We start from the raw sequence: 17,641 nt of genomic DNA on the forward strand, positions 1-17,641 counted from the left end.
AATCAAAAGATAACATGGTTGCAAAGGAGGAATTATATTACTTTCGCCCGCAACCGTAAAAATCCGCTAGACGTCACTATTTGAGATTAGATGATTTCGGCGAAGGACTTGCGAGGCTTTGACAAGTTTCCGATTTGCGACGAAGTCTTCCGAAACAAGCGACTCGAATTTTCGCGAAGATTGCCGAACGGTGCCGGCGCTGTGCGGAAGTGTGAGCGCCGGCGGAAGGAGCCTCTGCGGCAGAGCTGCACTTTGTGTGAGCGACTGTGAGGCGGCTTGAGACGCCAAATAAAGGCCGTTTCACTGTCTTTTCTATCTTTTTTGCGATCGCACCTTTCCGTGGCGCTTATTTTAAATCGAGATTTTATGAAGTGATTGAGTTTATAAACATGTCTTTGCTGTGTTACAATAAGGGTTGCGGGCAACGCTTTGACCCAGACAAGAATCCCGAAGGTAAGTGACGAAAAGATGCTAAAACACGTGTGAGTGCAGGTGTTTCAGTGGGAAGATGGACGGCGATTTGTATATATCTGTCGCTAAACAGTTCCCTGGTAACAGTGTATGAGTGGTCCATCAGTTATTATTGTCAGGAGTGTGCTTTTATCGCAAGCATGCTCTGTGCTTTAGATAACGGCATTTCTAACAGACGTGTAGGTTTAAAATGCGTATCTTTAGTTTAAATGCAGACGTCTGATAAAATCAAGTTTCTTTAAAATGACATGTTCTTTAGAGAGGGGGACGTTTTCCTAAACCGGAAGAGATTTGTGTAAAGGTCATCCCCATTTTCTGCATCCATTCTGTCTTTACTTAATGCAGGTGCAATCATATATTAATGTCTGTCCTGGGGCATACGTGTTTTATGTTGGTTTGATCTCGGGGTGTATCATGATTGTGGCATTCCCCACTATGCGAAAGGCAGCTCATAAATGCCCGTGTTGTAGTGCCTCTGCTCGGCGCTCACTGCTGATCCGAGTCGGGCTGGATGTTAACCAGGGTCGCGTTCGTGTTGCGCAGATGTCCGCAGATCTGCGCTTCTCCGCCAATGCGGTCGCTGGGATTGTGCAGATCTGCGCAGAACTGCGGGGATTTGCGCGACTAGAACGCGACCTAGGTTCCCGTCACGATTCATGACGTCACGAAGACTAGTGTTGCACAATGATGACTGCTGGAGGTGTAGGATGAGCTCACTTTATTTAAAAGGCATTCTGCAGTGAATTATCTGTGCAATACGAAAAACAACTTGGATGCTAATTACAGTATTTTTAAGATTGTGTTTGTTGAGGAAGTCACCTTGTTTAAGTGATTGTTTTTTTAATATGAAGTATGTACTGGTAATGGAAGACTGAATACACATTAACATGGCTTTATTTGCTGCAGTACTCTTTACTAAAGACATTCAATATTTATTTCCCCAGGTTCCTGTACTTACCATCCCGGAGTACCGGTTTTCCATGATGCGCTGAAGGTACGAATTATTGGGATTTCAAGTTTTACAAAGCCTTTCATTGCTGTAAGGAACCAAAATTCCAACTGTAAATGATTAATCCTATTTTTTATGTAATTTATTCAGGGGTGGTCTTGCTGTAAAAAACGGACAACAGACTTTTCAGATTTTTTAAGCATTGCAGTAAGTACAGTTTTTGATTTGCCTTATTTCAATGTGGAAATCGCATCAAATGTTACTTCTGTTTCTGGTCACTCTGGTTTAATTAGTGTTTCCTGTTTCTGAAATCAGTAGCATAGTTGCTTGCCTTTCATCAAATGCATATTTATAAGGTATCAAAGCTCTATTCTTGATTCAGTGTTTTCTGTTCTGGTTGGTGACTGAAGGGTTGCACAAAGGGACCGCATAACAACGAGAAGCCTCCAGAGCCAGTGAAACCAGATGTGAAGACATCTGGAGAGAAAAAAGACTTCGGAGAGGACCTGAAACCAAAATTCAATGAATATGTGATCCAAGCCCCTAAGCCTGTGGAGTCAATCAAGAGACCAAGGTAATGGTTATTTGTCATTCATGTCTTTATCCAAAGCTGTTCACATTACAGAAACACCACTGCATCATGGATGTATACTTACGTTTTGATTTAGTGTGTAATTATGAATATATAGACTATACTTTAATTGTGGAAGTGGGTCTGTATGGTAGTGTAAGTCTGTACAACACCTCGTCATTCAAGAATAATTAGCACCTGGTAGGCCACTTTATAGCAGTGGTTTTCAACCCTCCACCAGGAGACCCAGTGTCCTGTTTTTGTTCCAGTTGAAAGTTGAATTCTCAAAAGTTTTTGCAAGCTAATGAATTTGAATGTTAAATTAAGCAAATTATTAGTTCAATTAAGGTTTCAATAAAGTCATGGAGAGCTCAGCTGGAACAGAAACCAACAGGACAGTGATGCCCCAGGAGCAGGGCTGAGAATCACTGCCTTATAGGATTTGTAACTTGTTACAGTTGGTAAAGCTTCCACAAGTATGTTCTAAATGCAGAATTACACCTAGTTAACACACATCTTTTCATTGCTGTGTTCTAGTCCTGATGAGCCTTTTGTACGACTGCAACAGAAAGTGTCCGTTTCACTGAAACAGTCTTTGGAAAAATTAAAACTAATGGATGTCAATGGACCAAAAGAGACCGGTAAGGGCTGCCACATTTTGTTGGTTTGAGGTTTTTTATTTACTCTACCGTATTGTGAAAACTACTATTCCGTATCATAAAAACAATAATTGCCCTGTATTTTGTCTATCAGAGGTCGAAGGGGATGAAGTGAAAATTGGAACATCGTGTAAAAATGGAGGATGTTCAAAGGTAATGTCACACACATTCTCTCTCTCGTGTGTGTGTAATGTTTTTTGCTCAACATAATATTTACTAAAATCTGTGTCCTGACATTTTAGACATTCACTGGGCCAGAAAGCAATGAAGAGACCTGTCTGTACCACCCTGGTGTTCCTATTTTTCATGAAGGGTAAGGCCATCGGGCTGTGCAATTTGAGGTTCTCTGGTAGTCTGTCTGATTAATCCAAAGTCTTTGTTAAGTAAATGAAGTCCAGAGGAAAACTTCATTTTTTTTTAATAATCCATAAAAAGTTCCTACTATACATTGATATCTGGACTTTATGTAGAAGTAGTAGAACACCTATGGAAGGGGAAATGTCAATTTTTGTGCTGAAAGCCAAGGGAATGTTTTTTATTTTTCCATGGCATCATTGTGATTTTATCTGATGGCAGATAGTTCTACTCCAAGGATGTGACAATGAAGGGTTTTGTGTTTTGGAAGATCATTTCTCTGTGTGAACTGAACTTATTACAGGGGGAGTCATTCAGAAATAATGACTGAAGTCAATCTATGTATTTTCCTCTGCTTTGAAAGGTTGAAGTACTGGAGCTGCTGCAAGCGGAGAACCTCTGATTTTAACACCTTTTTATCTCAAGAGGGATGTACAAAAGGAAACCATTTGTGGAGAAAAAAGGATACCGTAAGTTTGTATTTTTAAAAACACTTTGTCTCTACATGCTCTCCACTACCAGTTCGTGGTGTGTATATCTTGAAGGAGTTTTTCTTTCCATGTAACGAACACAGGACTTTGAATCTGCAGGAGTTAAGAATATGCTGTGAACAATGTGATATTTTGCACAGTTAGTCCAATAGAACTTAGTGGTGTGCCCCTGATTCTGGTGGAAAAGGTGAGACTTGTCAGACGCTGCTATTCCTCAGAGGTCCTGTTTACAGCACAGAACTTAATTCAGTCAAAGAGAGAGTGCCGAGACTAATAAATACTCTCCATTTACATGTTCATCATTTATTATTTTGTGGTAACATTGCTTTTCTACCCGTTTTATTTGAATCATCTTTTAGGGGAAGAAAATTGTGCCCTGTCGATTTGACTGGCATCAGACAGGAAGTCAAGTGATCATTTCAATCTATGCCAAAAACTCCATCCCGGAGCAGAGCTATGCGGAAGGAAATAGCACTCTGGTGAGATGCTTGCACCTGAACTTAATTCTGTATTATTAAATATATTTACATACATTACAGCTAAGTAAGATTGGATATTGTGCTGGAGTCTACATGATGTCCCTTAAGAAACTTAAAAGCATTGTTACCTTAACGTGTTTATTTGACTTATTGTATTCAAATAGTCTTGTTATATTACAGCTAAACATCCACATCATATTTGAAGGTGAAAAGGAATTTGATCAGAAGATTTGCTTGTGGGGAGTAAGTATTTGTTTATATATTATTTTAAATATCTAATTTCATGCTGCTGTCATATATATGCCTATATATGCCTCTGGTGTAAGGACATGCGGAATTGTAATGTTCATTCAGAAACAGAAGTGTTCTTATCGTTGAACTTTTAAAATGAGGACAAATTAAGACCAATCATTCTGGTGTTAGTGCCGTGTGTAAATGGTGTTATTTTATTCTCAGGTCATTGATATGACCAAAAGCAATATGAATATGACTGCTACCAAGATTGAAATCGCCCTGAAGAAGGCGGAGCCGATGTCGTGGGCCCGGCTGGACCTGCCCCCTGTGAAGATCATGCCAAAGGAGAGAGAGCCAGAGAACGGCGTGGCTGAGGATTAACACTGATGCAGCAGAGAGAGCTTTTATCACAGCATGAGCTTATAGCGATGGCAGGGACATGTGCAGTATGGAAGTGACTTAATGCAAACCCAGACAACCCTCCTGGGCTTGTGACTTCTGCTTTCTGTTGAATATCGCATTTAGCAGTGATTCAGAGCATCTAATCCAAATGTAGAGGAAGTTATCTAGAAGAGCCTCTCTAATAGGTCATAATTAGTTAACAGGTCGTGTTAGACTTCTTTACAATACTTTGTGTCATGAAATTTTCAGTTTCTTTTGTTTCTGTGCATTTTGATGCCTCTATAAACGTTTTCTTTCCTTTCTATCATTCCATCCTAATGGGTTAGTTTGCAGTGTGACTGAGGAGGTTGTTTAATGCCTCATGAAGGTGCATTTTCACTGACAAGCATCCTGTTTTAGTGTAATGCAACAGGACTGGAAAATCATGCGTTTGTCCTCCAGCTCTTTGAATGAATCCTGGCAGTAAATCGTATACGTTCAGGATTCAGCTAAACATTCCTTAGTTTTGTTAAACATAATTATTAAACCAGTTACAATTAAACAAACTTGTACTTGAAGCATTTAAAGAAACAAGGCTTTATATGAATCGTACCTTTATGTAATCAAAGATTTTCAGGACTTGCCTTTAGTTGTGAAATAGTTTTGCACAGGTGGTGTAACACTTATTAAACCCTGTAACCAAAATACAACTTCCTTAAAATAAAATTTAAAACAAACTGTTTTTGGGGCAAGATTGATGTTAAATTATTTTGGATTGGCAGAGTAAAATCAGCTACGCTTGAACTTTTGAATTATTTTCATTTCAGCATATTTTAGTTCTCAGTCTTTGATTACATTCAGTAATCTGCCTTCTATTTGATATGGAAATATTTCAATATGTAAGTGTTAGTCAGTGGGAATGCATCTCTGGTAAATTCGCATGTCCTTAAAATTAACTTATGATACTTTAGTCTGGAAATAGAAAATTGCTATCAACTTTTTTTTTTTTCTTTCAAAATGAACTGCTTGTTGTATTGAAAAGCATGAGGAATGATAAGAAATGCCAGTATTTACTACACACGCAGAATCTGTTGAAACATTTCCATTATTACAAATAGTGAGCTATTTCACTCCGTTTATTAAGGAGGCAATACAGTGGCTTCCACCACATTGCATTTTCAGGGTATTTTATATGTTGCAAAAAGTACTACAATATTGTTGAAAGATGTCCTCATACATACTGTATATGTATGTTGCTCATTCTTTTCAAGCATGTTAACATTTGTTCTGTATTCTAGAAATACAGAATTGTTTATTAAAACACAGTTTATTCTTACTTCAGATTAGTTTATTTTTCCTACAACTTATACAAATAAAATGTAGTGGTTTTCCAAAACATTTTTAAGGAGTTTTTTTTTTTTTTAAAGTATACCTTGGACAAATGTTACAAACCACTTTAGAGTGTAAAGAGAGTACAGGATCTGTGTACCCCAGTTACAAATGTTACAAGTCCTCAATGAGCTTCAGTAAGTGGTAGTGATGGGCCTCTCTCTCCATCGGAGGCTTTTAAAACAGACCACAAGACTCCCGCTGGATAGGATGTAGGCCGATCATCGATTAATACCCCCAAGAAGCAATGTTACCCATTCATACAGCTGCATTGATAGACACTTTCATGTAAATATAAAATGACCATGTCTGATCCAATTCTACCCCTATACAGTAACTGTATATATAAACTAAACCTATCCTGTTTGTAATTCAGAAAGAAACATTTAATCCATTTGCCGTTATTTGTTTGTTACAATATTTTGTTCCTCTACCAGGCTGTGAATGCAACACTGTGTCTGAAGTGGAGGTCAGCAATTTGCTCCAAAGATGGGGGATTCTTTTAACATAATATTAAGAGGATACCAATTAGAACATAATTTGTACAATACATCTGTATTGTTACACATTTGTACATTTAATGCAGATTCTACTATATTGATAATGTGTATATTGTTCTAGCTCTTGAGTTCACAATCTAAGGGGAATTCTGAATAGTTTGTGATAAAATAGTCTATGATTTGTTTCCTGCCAAACCAAAGGTCAGTGAGAACTGTGACTTCACACAGAATAGGTTTAAAAATCTGAATATCAGAGATTGCATGATATGCGTGATTTCAGTCACCCTTCTCACGCTGGAGAATTAAGAGTCATGGCAGCAGCGTGGACAGTGAAAGCTGCAATGCTGATTTGTCGTTTGACCTCTTCCCAGGCTTTGGGCACATCCTGAGCATTTTGGATATCAAACATGGCATCATAGATTCCTGGGAAAGATTCCCCTGCATATTTATTATGGCTGCTAGGAGCAAATATAATATGCCTGTAAGATTCAAGAAGAATAGATTAGCTTTGGATGTAGGGTTAGTTATTCAAGGAAGGAAGCAAAGCAAAGGTACTATAGATTTAATACATTCATTAAAAATGTGTCGACTCCCCCTTTCCAGCTGAATGGAGAAATTAATTCAGAGTATACAGCCAAGAACAGAGGAAACCAGTTGAAGGCAGTTGCAGATAAGGGGTTAGGAAAAAAAGATTGTTTTTCACAATAACACGATGGATGGTTGTTTCCCTGCAACCATATATGTCAGTTCAACAGAACAAAGGCTTGAATCTCAGAGTGACTCAGTAAGTACTGACGAACAGATCAGTTGACTGGCCTGGACAAAGACTTCAGGAATGCATTCTTACCTGTAAAAGGGTCTGCCCGGCAATCCAAGAGGATCCACAAATGATCGTTCTAAATACATCATCTGATCATTCGCCATTCGGACCTTCAATGGGCTAGTGTAGAGCACAGGTTATAAAAACAAATCAATAACAAATCCATTAATATCAACCCTTTAGATGCATAATCAAGTGTCCTTATTAACATTATTGTAATCGGTAGTGTAGTCCCAAAATTAAAATTAATTAAATGGATTACATTTAGAAATACAATTTAATTGTCTTATCCTGCCACAAGCAGCGTAAAGGTGTGACAAGATCAGAGAAATTGTTGTCAAACCATTGTGGAAAAAGGTCTTACTTGGTCGTGTCTAAATGCTGTAGACGGTCGTGGAAATCTTTGGCAGCTGTTGTGAAGTTCTCAACTGCAGAAAACAGAGAGTCTAGACCCCCACCCACACACCCCATAGAAAACATTAAATATACATCGACATCAAACATGACAATAATGATACGCTTATTAACACTTTTAACACCTAGACATCTTTTCTTGTATGAATCCAATCTGAATAAACTACCACCTATATGCAGTAAATGAAATATGATTGTCTTGAGAATTTGGTTGGGGACATTACTGAGAGGCTTTTATAACATTAGCATTATGTATTTATTGACTATAACAGAAAAACAAACTCATATAAACACCAACTGACCGAATGAGACTCCATACTTGACCAGATCAGACTGGTGTTGTGAGGCCAGGTTGAAGATGCTGTTTGCGTATTTCCTCAAGGCGCCTGCATACTCGTTGCAATCTAACGGGAGCACCAGGGCATCGGCCAGCTGGAAGATGAGCCCGGCGCGGACCTGTGCCACAGCCAACAGCCTTTTAAAGGACGGATCGTAAAACTTTTCCACCAGTTCGAACGTCTCGTAGACGCTGTGATACACAGGGTAATTGCTGTACTTCGCTGTTTTCTGTATAAACACAAACATGACAATTGTATTTGAGTGATGTTTCTTCAGTCTCCATAAAAAGACAAGCAGTAACAACTTTTACACTTTACACTCTGAATACTGAAGCCTGCTGTGGAAACTAATCATTAGACCTGATGACCTGTAAAAACCTGCACAGGAAATGTCATTGGTCTTATTTCTGGGCTTACAGTGCCTTGCAAAAGTCTTCACCCCACTTGGCGTTTTTCCGATTTTGTTGCATTACAACCTGTAATTTAAATGGATTATTTGGATTTCATGTAATGGACATACACAAAATAGTCCAAATTGGTGAAGTGAAATGAAAAATATCTACAAAATTAAAAACGGAAAAGTGGTGCATGCATATGTATTCACGTCCTTTGCTATGAAGCCCATAAATAAGATCTGAAGCTATATAATTAGTTAAATAAAGTCCAACTGTGTGCAATCTAAGTGTCACATGATCTCAGTATATATACACCTGTTCTGAAACAAAATAGGAAAAATGCCAAGGGGGTGAATACTTTTGCAAGGCACTGTATGTGTGTGTGAAATTCTGTTTTATTACAAAATAAATTAATAATTGAGTGCAGCAATTTATATTTAAAAACGTGATTTATGGTTTAAAAATTGTATTCTGTATTGCGTCCTGGAGGAAGCATCTATGTAAAAAAAAAAAAAATGCATTTAAAATGTCTTCTGTGTATGAGAAGATAGATAGTTCTTACCCTATTTTTAGTGTATCTTGCTCTCCCAGAAGCAATTCCAAGCCGTATGAAATACGCTTCAAAGTCACTGCCAGAACCAAGCTTACTGATTCTGAACAAAGAGAATAAAACATTCCACACATGCGTTATACGGTAACTGAAAGCACATTGCCTTACTGCAAGGCTCATTAAATAGATTTTTAACTTTTTATACTTGATAGTCATCTTATTTTTCCGGCCACCTGAATAAGTTTACCTGGGTGCATCTCGATCCTCTGTCCAGTTATCTTTCTTGTGCCAGCTTTCATAGAGAGACTGGCCTTGAAATTCCTCATCAGGACTGGAAATCTACACAATGATACAGTATTTTGTTTTACAAATGCAAAGGAAGCATACAAAATTCTTCCTGTAGATTTCCTCAGTGTTCCCTTTTCTGTTCTTTCTCTTAAGTTAACTATATGGAAAGAAATTGCAAAAATGTAATGGAAATTAAGAAAATAATCCTGCAAGAAATGGAACCCATGTTTTTAATATGAAACTCATCATTGCATAATGTGCACAAAGCTTTCTTTCATATGGAAATGTATGAGGGCCACGTAGGGAGTGCTTTTTTTTTCCCCTCTCTTGGGGGGGGGGGGGGGTTATTTTCTGAGAATAGCACAAATATACACCCAGTGATAGCCTTGCATCTGGCCATTACTCGATAGTTCCTCCTACACAAAGGCTATTACTTTGTTTAAATCCGAATGGTTTCTCCTTCTCCTTTATTATTTTTTCTCAGAAACCTATCTCAGAAATGCATTTGAAAACATATCTGAAGCACTTCATAGCTTTTTGGAGGATCCTTGGACTTCTCCACAGAACCCACTATTCATACTGTTCACTTGACTCCAAAACCTTTTCAAATCAATGTCGATAGGTCACAACTGAGGTAAAGATAGGGATTTTCACCTCTATTTTTTTTTATTTCACTTCAGGATTTGATGAAGTACATTTAACAAGTGAATTAAGATTAATGTCAAATAACTATAATCGTATCATACATGTGATAATTGCCCTGGATAAGGGCATCTGCTAATAAATAATAATAATAATAAAAGTGCAAATTCACCTCTTTGGTCAGGCCATACACCAGAGTGTGCAGTGAAGGGGTGCAGTCAACCCTCAGTGTGTAATTACCTGAGTAATACGAAGCACACGAAAAAACAAATCAGACAGCATGTCATCTTTTAAAAAGCCAGACAAAATCCAGCTTAAGTGAATGACATCTCATTGAAGCTTTTGCTGACTCTGTATGATTGTGGTTTCTCTATTGCCTGTGTAACCAAGAAATCTTGAAAACGGTCTCACCTTCTATAGCAGAATCAGCGTTAATGTAAGCTACACCTCTTTGTTGCAACAGTTTAGCATTGTCCTGTTACAAAACACAAAATAAACAATGTTTTTAGCCTGTGTACAAGTGTGGGTGAATAAACTGATACTAGAACAGAAAAGGACAAAAATGATGGCAGTAAACCAGTGTGGTCATATGATATTTATAACTGTGGACTTTTGTACCATAATCCTTACAGTTTATAATGCTTTGTTTTTACTTTACAGTCACATTAATGAGTACATAATACTTGACCAAACTGAACATGCAGTTTTTTTTCATTTCTTGTATGCATATGATTAATGATTACACATAAGCTAAAAAACACTGATTTTAAAAGATTTGTGACAGTCTTGTGTCAGATACCTCAGCCCACTCTGTAGACCCCAACAAGCCAAATTCTTCAGCATCCCAACTAGCAAAAATCATCGTCCGTCTGGGCCCCCACCCTTAGGAAAAAAACAGAAAATTGTTGTGCTTAATAATATACAGTAACACTTTCAAATAATATCTCCAAACCTTGTTAGAATTATGATTAAATATCTGAAAACATCTGAATACTGAAGTCACTTATTCCATCAACTCAGACGACTAATCATCACCACAGATTCAGAAGACTGCCTGAGTAGCCCATTATATTTGGAAAGTATTACCCAAAGCATCAAAAATGACATTACAGTCAAATGTTAAGCCTCAGATTTGTTGTTGAAGTTGAGTACGTGCAGAAGGCTCAAGTGTGGGTCAGACAGTTAAAAATAAGCCTAAGTGTCAAATCGCAATCTTGTGTTTCTGAATCTTTTGTAGCCGTCTGCATTTGCTGTAACTTTCCTTAGAATATGGAATTAACTATACGATCACCATATTGGGAAATGTGTAGTTTCATGCTCACTTGAGCCACTTCCTATAAAAACTGCTAGACTTATTTTCTCCAAACCTGAAGTGAAGCTCCATTTCTTTGACACACTTCCAATTAATTCAGTAAACCTTGGCAGAGAGACCTACAGTGTCACGGGGAAGTTTGATTCTGGAGGTATGTTTTCACAGTCCTATTACAAAAGGTTTTAAATCTATGTTTTCTGTAGAAGACCGAACTCACCTTCCTTCACAAGCTTCCCTGCGCTTCTTACAATCTCGTGAACGACCGCCGCACCTGTGGTGGGATCGATCCCTCCGAAAACCCAAGAGTCGCGGTGTCCTCCCAGAATCACATATCTGTCTGTCACACAGTTTTCAATGTATTTTAGCATGAGCAACGAGAGGAAATAAATCAGAAATCAGAAATCTTGCCAGCAAATCTCAGAGGTGTGACAGCAGTGATGAGAGGGAGGAAAGTTAAGAACTTGATTTCAGTCAATTTTGTCACTTACACAATCATTGGGTAAGTATTCATACAAACCTCTCCAGATTTTTTTAATGGTGTGGCTAATTTAAGTTAACCTCTAGCTTCTTTAAGGTTTAAGCAGTGTTTTTAAATAGTACTACAGAGGCTTACAGTGGTACAACTTAGACATGACCTGACAACCTACAATAGTCAAAGTACAATGTGCTTTAAATGGACTAGCCTGTGTGGCACAGACAGTCTTATTATTCTTTTCCATAGGTATTACATAACATTATTACATATTATTATTAATATTAACATGCAAGAGGAAAGCAAGATGAAGAGAAGCAGATTTTAGTCCACTCCTTAAAGGGTCAGAAGAACAAGGCCGAGAAATGAGTATGACTCTCAGGTGAACAAAGGTCTTTTATGGCTGGGTAAGTCATGAGATCTATCACATGTCAGATAGGAATAATTGAATGGCCTTGGAATGTTCAGAACTGGGAAGCAAACTGTAACAAACTAGAAGAAAAAATAATAATACAAAAAAGTTATGCAAAAACCTACCGGGCTCAATAGCTCCAAGAAGTTTGCCAATGACATTGTATATTCTGGTGACCTTGTTGTTTGTGTGGATGTTCATTTTGACTTTTCTGTGCACGTACAAAGTGGGTTGGGATAAAGCAAACAATGCAAGCAAACAATGATTAAAAGAAGATTTTTACGGTGTATTTTAATGTACCTTTTTCTATGAAAAGACAAAGAATAAATAAACAATACTCCTCTACTATACTAGTCTTCTAGAATACCATTAAAGGTGCTAGACATATTGACCTATTTCTGCAAACATACGTTTACATAAGAGGTAAGGGAGTGTCAACTGCCTTATCATTCCCGAACACTGAACAGTCTTTGATAACAGTGTAAGGCATGACCCTGGTGACATAACTAGACAGGTTTCAAACACTTGTTATTACTTTTGAAGCAAAAAACATGTTGATTTACTTACAAATGAGTCATAGATATTTGCACTTTAAGGTTACGTTTGCCTGTAAATGTATCTTTTCAAGTTGCAGTCTTGAGGTTTGATGTTTTGCCGTCTGAAAACAATTGCAAATCTCCTGCCTTTAATTATTCTAAAATTAAAACATGGATAAGGTCCATGCCAGATACACACATTGTGAGGTGGACATGGTAGAAAATCTTCCTTACTGTGTGGCAAACTCTCCAGCAAAACCTGGACCAGTTTTGTATGAAACATTGAGAGCCCCCTTCCAGTTGTTCGGAGGAACATTCCCAGCCATATTTCTGTCGACACAGCAACACACACATTTAGTCATTATGACACACAGAATACCAGTCACATCCAGAGCCAGTTAATTGGTCTTCACAACCTGAAACTTTCACATCAGTTGAAACTACATATCCCACCCCCCCATGCACACCCTTACCTGAGTAAATGGACGGCATCGTTATAACCAATGGGATGCACAGGGATTTTAGGAAGACCAACCCCGTCATCTATATTGGATCTATAGGTATATTCTGTGGAAAATAAAAAATAGAACAAAATTCTGGAGGCTGAATCTTATGAACAAGTAGTCAGTCCTCTCAGAGTGTACCACAAACATACTAATCTCTTAACTACCAGTATAAAGAGATTTGACTTCAGTATTTCATGAGTGTGCTCTGTACACACCTTTCGCAGGATAGCCTGGCGTTAGTGGGTCTCCTGCCCCATTGAGGTTCAATACATTCCCTCGCTGGACTCCACCTCCTGGGAGATTCCAGCCATGGGGGTAAACATCCACCCCCGGAGCACAGTAGTCAGCTGGGTCCGAGAATAGGATGATACCCGTTGCACCAGCCAGGATCGCATTCTTCACCTACAAAACAGGAGCAATTACCCACTTCATGCATGCTTTGGTCACAATAAATAGACACTGGGGATAGCAATGGTTTTGTCACTACTACAGACTCTCACCTTGTTGCCCCTGAAGATTTTCCCGTATCTTGCGATGACAATTTTCCCAGAACAGTTTATCCCCATCTGTTGCTCCAGCTGAAAAAAGTCCTCTGTCCGTGCATAGTTCACATACACCAGGTCGCCCTGAAAGAAAAGAGTTAAAAATCATATTTAAAAAATCAACACAAATCCACCTTGTTAGTAAAACTTTATATTCAATATTTATTAATGTACAAAGGTCTCAAATGTTTTTCCATTACCTCCGGCTGACCTTTGGGAGAGAAGGCATTGTAGGGGGGCACAATATTGGGGATGTTCCCATATCCATCAGGGATGGGCTCAGATAAGGAGGTATTGAAAATCTAAAAGCAGACAAAAATAAAATACACTTTAAAATAAACATCAAATTTATATTATCAAAAAAAAAAAATCTGAATAACATAAAAAAAATCTGTCTCTTTCCATATTACAAAAACAAATTAATTGCAGAACAATTGTACGACTACATCTTTCAGCAAGACAATTCCACCATAAAAAATAATACCATAATTTAATATCTGAAATACAAATGGTCAGGTCAGATCTTTTACTTTACTCTTTTTAATATAGCTTTTTACAGAGACAAGAGTGTGTGCCAGTAACAAAAACACTCCTTATGTTGCTCATTTTGTTTGCCTGTTATTGTATTTGGAATAACACTGTGCTTCTATAAGCATCATATTTGGTTTTATTAAGTAATAATTTCCAGATTATCTTTAGTGCAAAATATTTTCTTCTACCTGTAGGGTTCATTCTTTCATAATGTCCATTATTTGACTCACATTCAACTTATGATAACATGTAGTAAGTACTGGGAACATGCCAATGCCTATATTTTCCAACATGTTTATATTTGGTTTTGAGGGTTTATACTATGCTGCATTGTTGATTTAATCACTAAAGAGGTTAGCTGTACATAGGAGTGAAAGAAGTAGCCTACTACTGTGTTTGGCCACATTATCAGTTTCCCTGACAAGGCAGAGCAACAGGAGAAAAATCAACTTCATTGTGGTCTTCAAACAAGATAAGTCAGATACTGTATTTAAAACAGGAACATCATTTAATGCACACACATAATTAAGCAATTCTCCTAAATAGTGGCCATTGCTTTGTTAAATTGACAATGTACTGTATGCGGGCTCCAATTTAGAGACCGCATCATTAATTTGTTATTGCCCAGACTGCGTACAGAGCCCACAATGCAAACAATTAATTTGAGCTTCTGTGACATTATTAAAAAGCTCAGCCAGAATTATGGTTTACAAACATTTCATAATATTGTAAGTAAACAGAACAGACAAATGCTATGTTTACATACTTGGTTATGGGACTTTTAGCCAAGATTGGCTATATTAACAAATAGATTTACAATAAAAGTATACTCAATAACCCTTAAGCCTTTTAAATTAACATTTTCAATTTAAACAAAACATTTAAATAGCATGTCGTAAACTACCAGATAACAAGATATTCCCATTCACCCATGATGTACAAATATGTATTATACCTGGCACAGGTAATGGTTATGAACACTGTGAAATGTATGTTTTTACCAGGGGTCTCCAATAGCTTCATGGTTTTTAACTTCCAGCAGCAACGGCAATGCCTACAAATAGCAAGTGAAATGGAAGATTCTTCTCCTGCGACACTGTATCCAAGTGTGATATCATGGGCATGCTTCCCTACACAGCACTGGGTGTGTGGGTGTGTGCGTGTGTGCCTCTCTTAGAGCAATGATGTGTAGAAATGCCCAACCTGGGGGAAAGAAAGGGGCAATATAATATGCATAATTTTAGTTAGTACCTCTTTTCCTAGATTATCAATGATAGAGATGTAGTTTGGGTTGCTTTCATTAGGATAGGACAGCAAAACATCGTAAGGGACAATTTCCACCGAATCCAGTCCAAACTGCAGCCACTCATCCCTGATGTGCTTGGCCAGGCGCAGGTTCTGCTCTGTGCCGGCCAGGTGAGGAAGCAGAGTGAACTTCCTGAGGGAAAGAGAAACAAAACTATTATCAATCCTTACATGTATAAAGGGCCGAGGCACTGCATCAATAAGGCTTCTGTTAAAGCAGGAACTCTTCAATTATGCTTACATTTTTATTGGGTGAAGAGATATAACCTTTTCCATCTGAGCTCACTTGAACCCTATACCCACCTGCTCACTATTTGCCAAGGGTAACTGTGTTGTTTTAGGAGAAATAAAGAAAAAATACTTTGTTTCAAAGGGAATGACAGCCAATGCATCATACCTGAGGTACTGCCTGATGTTCTCGGCTTTCATTTCATTGAGCAATCCTTTTAGGTAGCTTTGTTGGGAATGTGTTTTGTGGGCTGTGGGCTGGGCAAACCTTCCTTTTAGAGCAAGGAAAAAGACAAAAGCATGCCAATACATATGGGGGTGATGATTATTCCTACCTGATTCTAGGGTAACAAAAAACATCCAGTGAGCAAAGCTGCTGACTTTGCTTTAATAATTAACCAGGTCGACCAGGTGGTCACTGTCTATGAGGTATTTGTGAATTCAGCTTGTGGTTAGTTAGTACTCCGACATTTGGTTAAGTTGGTAGTTACATTGTACATTGCATGTACAGATCTCCAAAACAGATAGTCGTTTAGTTTGACTCTGCTTTGCTTTAGCAAGTAGATGTAACTATCATTGTTCTTTTAAATGTGTTTTCTGTACTTTTTAAAAAATACTATTATTGTTATTTGTGTATTTATTTTTAAAAATGTTTTCTTTTAATGATTATTCTCGTAAATATACAATCTGTATCCTGTATAATTTTTTAACATAATATATGTTACCTCTAGTTGTTTGCTGTCAATGCTTTGGCAATACCTGTCTTATCTTGTCATGCCAATAAATCTCTTTTGAATTGTCAAACATTCTGCCTTGTCATCAGTCATATCACATGTAAGTTAATTTCTAGACACTTTCCATTCATTTTGCAGTATTTGTATATAAAAGATTAATACTTCGATTGTCTCATCGCAACATTTGAATGTTTTGTTTCCCCCACTCAGTCCACTGGAGCAGAAGAAACCTACTGTCTAAAACACTCAAGTTACTGAACAGGTTTTCCTCGATTAGATTACGTAACATGTACGTATACTTTACTATTATACTTCTATATATGCATGGATGCCGACGTTTCACTGTGCAACATTGTTTCTGTAAAATAAAAAGAACACTTTAAGACAATAAAAAAAACTTACCTATTAAAAATCCAAAAAGAAAAAAAACAGTAACAGCTACTAACAAGCAACACCATTTGAAAAAGTTGTTCTGACTCCCCATGTTTTGTCACTGACACCAGCTGAGCTGAGAGAGAGAGAGAGAGAGAGAGAGAGAGAGAGTCAATGGGAGCTGTCTGGGGGCGTGGCTAAAGTTTACGCCTGTGTACCTACGGAGTGTAAATGTTTAAGAATAACTGTCGCAAAACAACAGGCCACCACATTTCAAAACGTTGTGTACGTTTGCAAAAATGACAACAGCTGCAGATCGTATGTATGTATGTATGTTTGCATGTATGGATTTTGTTTGAACTGGTATCGTACAGAATCCACGTTGCGTTCGATTAGCGCCGATTCCCGCAGCAGTTCGGCGCAGATCTGCAGAATTGCGCCGATCCCATTGGTGGAGCAGAGAGCTGCGCTACACGAACTCGACCTCAGTCCCCCATAGAAATCTGCGTCCCTGCATTGTGCGCATGTGCACAGCGATCACTACACGGGCGTGTGCACAGTGCCTCGGCAGCTCCTGTCGTGAACGCGCAGGCTCTATAACAGGGGATGCTGATTTCTGCCACTGCCGTTTAACGTGGTTTCCCGATTTTCATCCCATTCTGTTCCACTACACCCCCCCATAACAGAGAGGAAACAAATCAATTTAATAAAGATGCAGCCTTACATGTCACTTCTACGCGGGTCTGCGCTGCTCCACCAATGGGAT

General features: G+C 38.1%; 2 protein-coding genes across 2 annotated transcripts; one reads left to right on the top strand and one right to left on the bottom strand.

Annotated features, from left to right (window-relative positions):
• The first annotated feature begins 204 nt into the window (after window positions 1-204).
• Window positions 205-5,331, top strand: LOC136746647 (cysteine and histidine-rich domain-containing protein 1). The gene is made up of 11 exons (XM_066699274.1): window positions 205-453; window positions 1,416-1,465; window positions 1,571-1,627; window positions 1,831-1,994; window positions 2,529-2,632; window positions 2,745-2,803; window positions 2,893-2,963; window positions 3,369-3,474; window positions 3,855-3,974; window positions 4,155-4,217; window positions 4,431-5,331. Exons 1-11 carry the CDS (start codon window positions 390-392, stop codon window positions 4,587-4,589), a joined length of 1,017 nt encoding a protein of 338 aa, XP_066555371.1. The 5' UTR covers window positions 205-389; the 3' UTR covers window positions 4,590-5,331.
• Window positions 5,332-6,039: 708 nt separating this feature from the next.
• Window positions 6,040-17,270, bottom strand: naalad2 (N-acetylated alpha-linked acidic dipeptidase 2). Its single transcript, XM_066699273.1, has 20 exons — window positions 17,248-17,270; window positions 16,906-17,011; window positions 15,939-16,041; window positions 15,488-15,674; window positions 13,906-14,007; window positions 13,664-13,789; window positions 13,379-13,565; window positions 13,131-13,224; window positions 12,892-12,987; window positions 12,247-12,332; window positions 11,455-11,574; window positions 10,725-10,807; window positions 10,337-10,400; window positions 10,098-10,165; window positions 9,243-9,334; window positions 9,008-9,098; window positions 8,015-8,279; window positions 7,663-7,744; window positions 7,326-7,418; window positions 6,040-6,957 (listed from the first exon to the last, which is right to left on the bottom strand). The coding sequence occupies exons 2-20, from the start codon at window positions 16,985-16,987 to the stop codon at window positions 6,768-6,770; spliced, it is 2,211 nt and encodes a 736-aa protein (XP_066555370.1). The 5' UTR covers window positions 16,988-17,011; window positions 17,248-17,270; the 3' UTR covers window positions 6,040-6,767.
• Between the last annotated feature and the right edge of the window lie 371 nt (window positions 17,271-17,641).

The sequence above is a fragment of the Amia ocellicauda genome, chromosome 3 (assembly GCF_036373705.1).
Source record: "Amia ocellicauda isolate fAmiCal2 chromosome 3, fAmiCal2.hap1, whole genome shotgun sequence".
NCBI classification, from domain to species: Eukaryota; Metazoa; Chordata; class Actinopteri; order Amiiformes; family Amiidae; genus Amia; species Amia ocellicauda.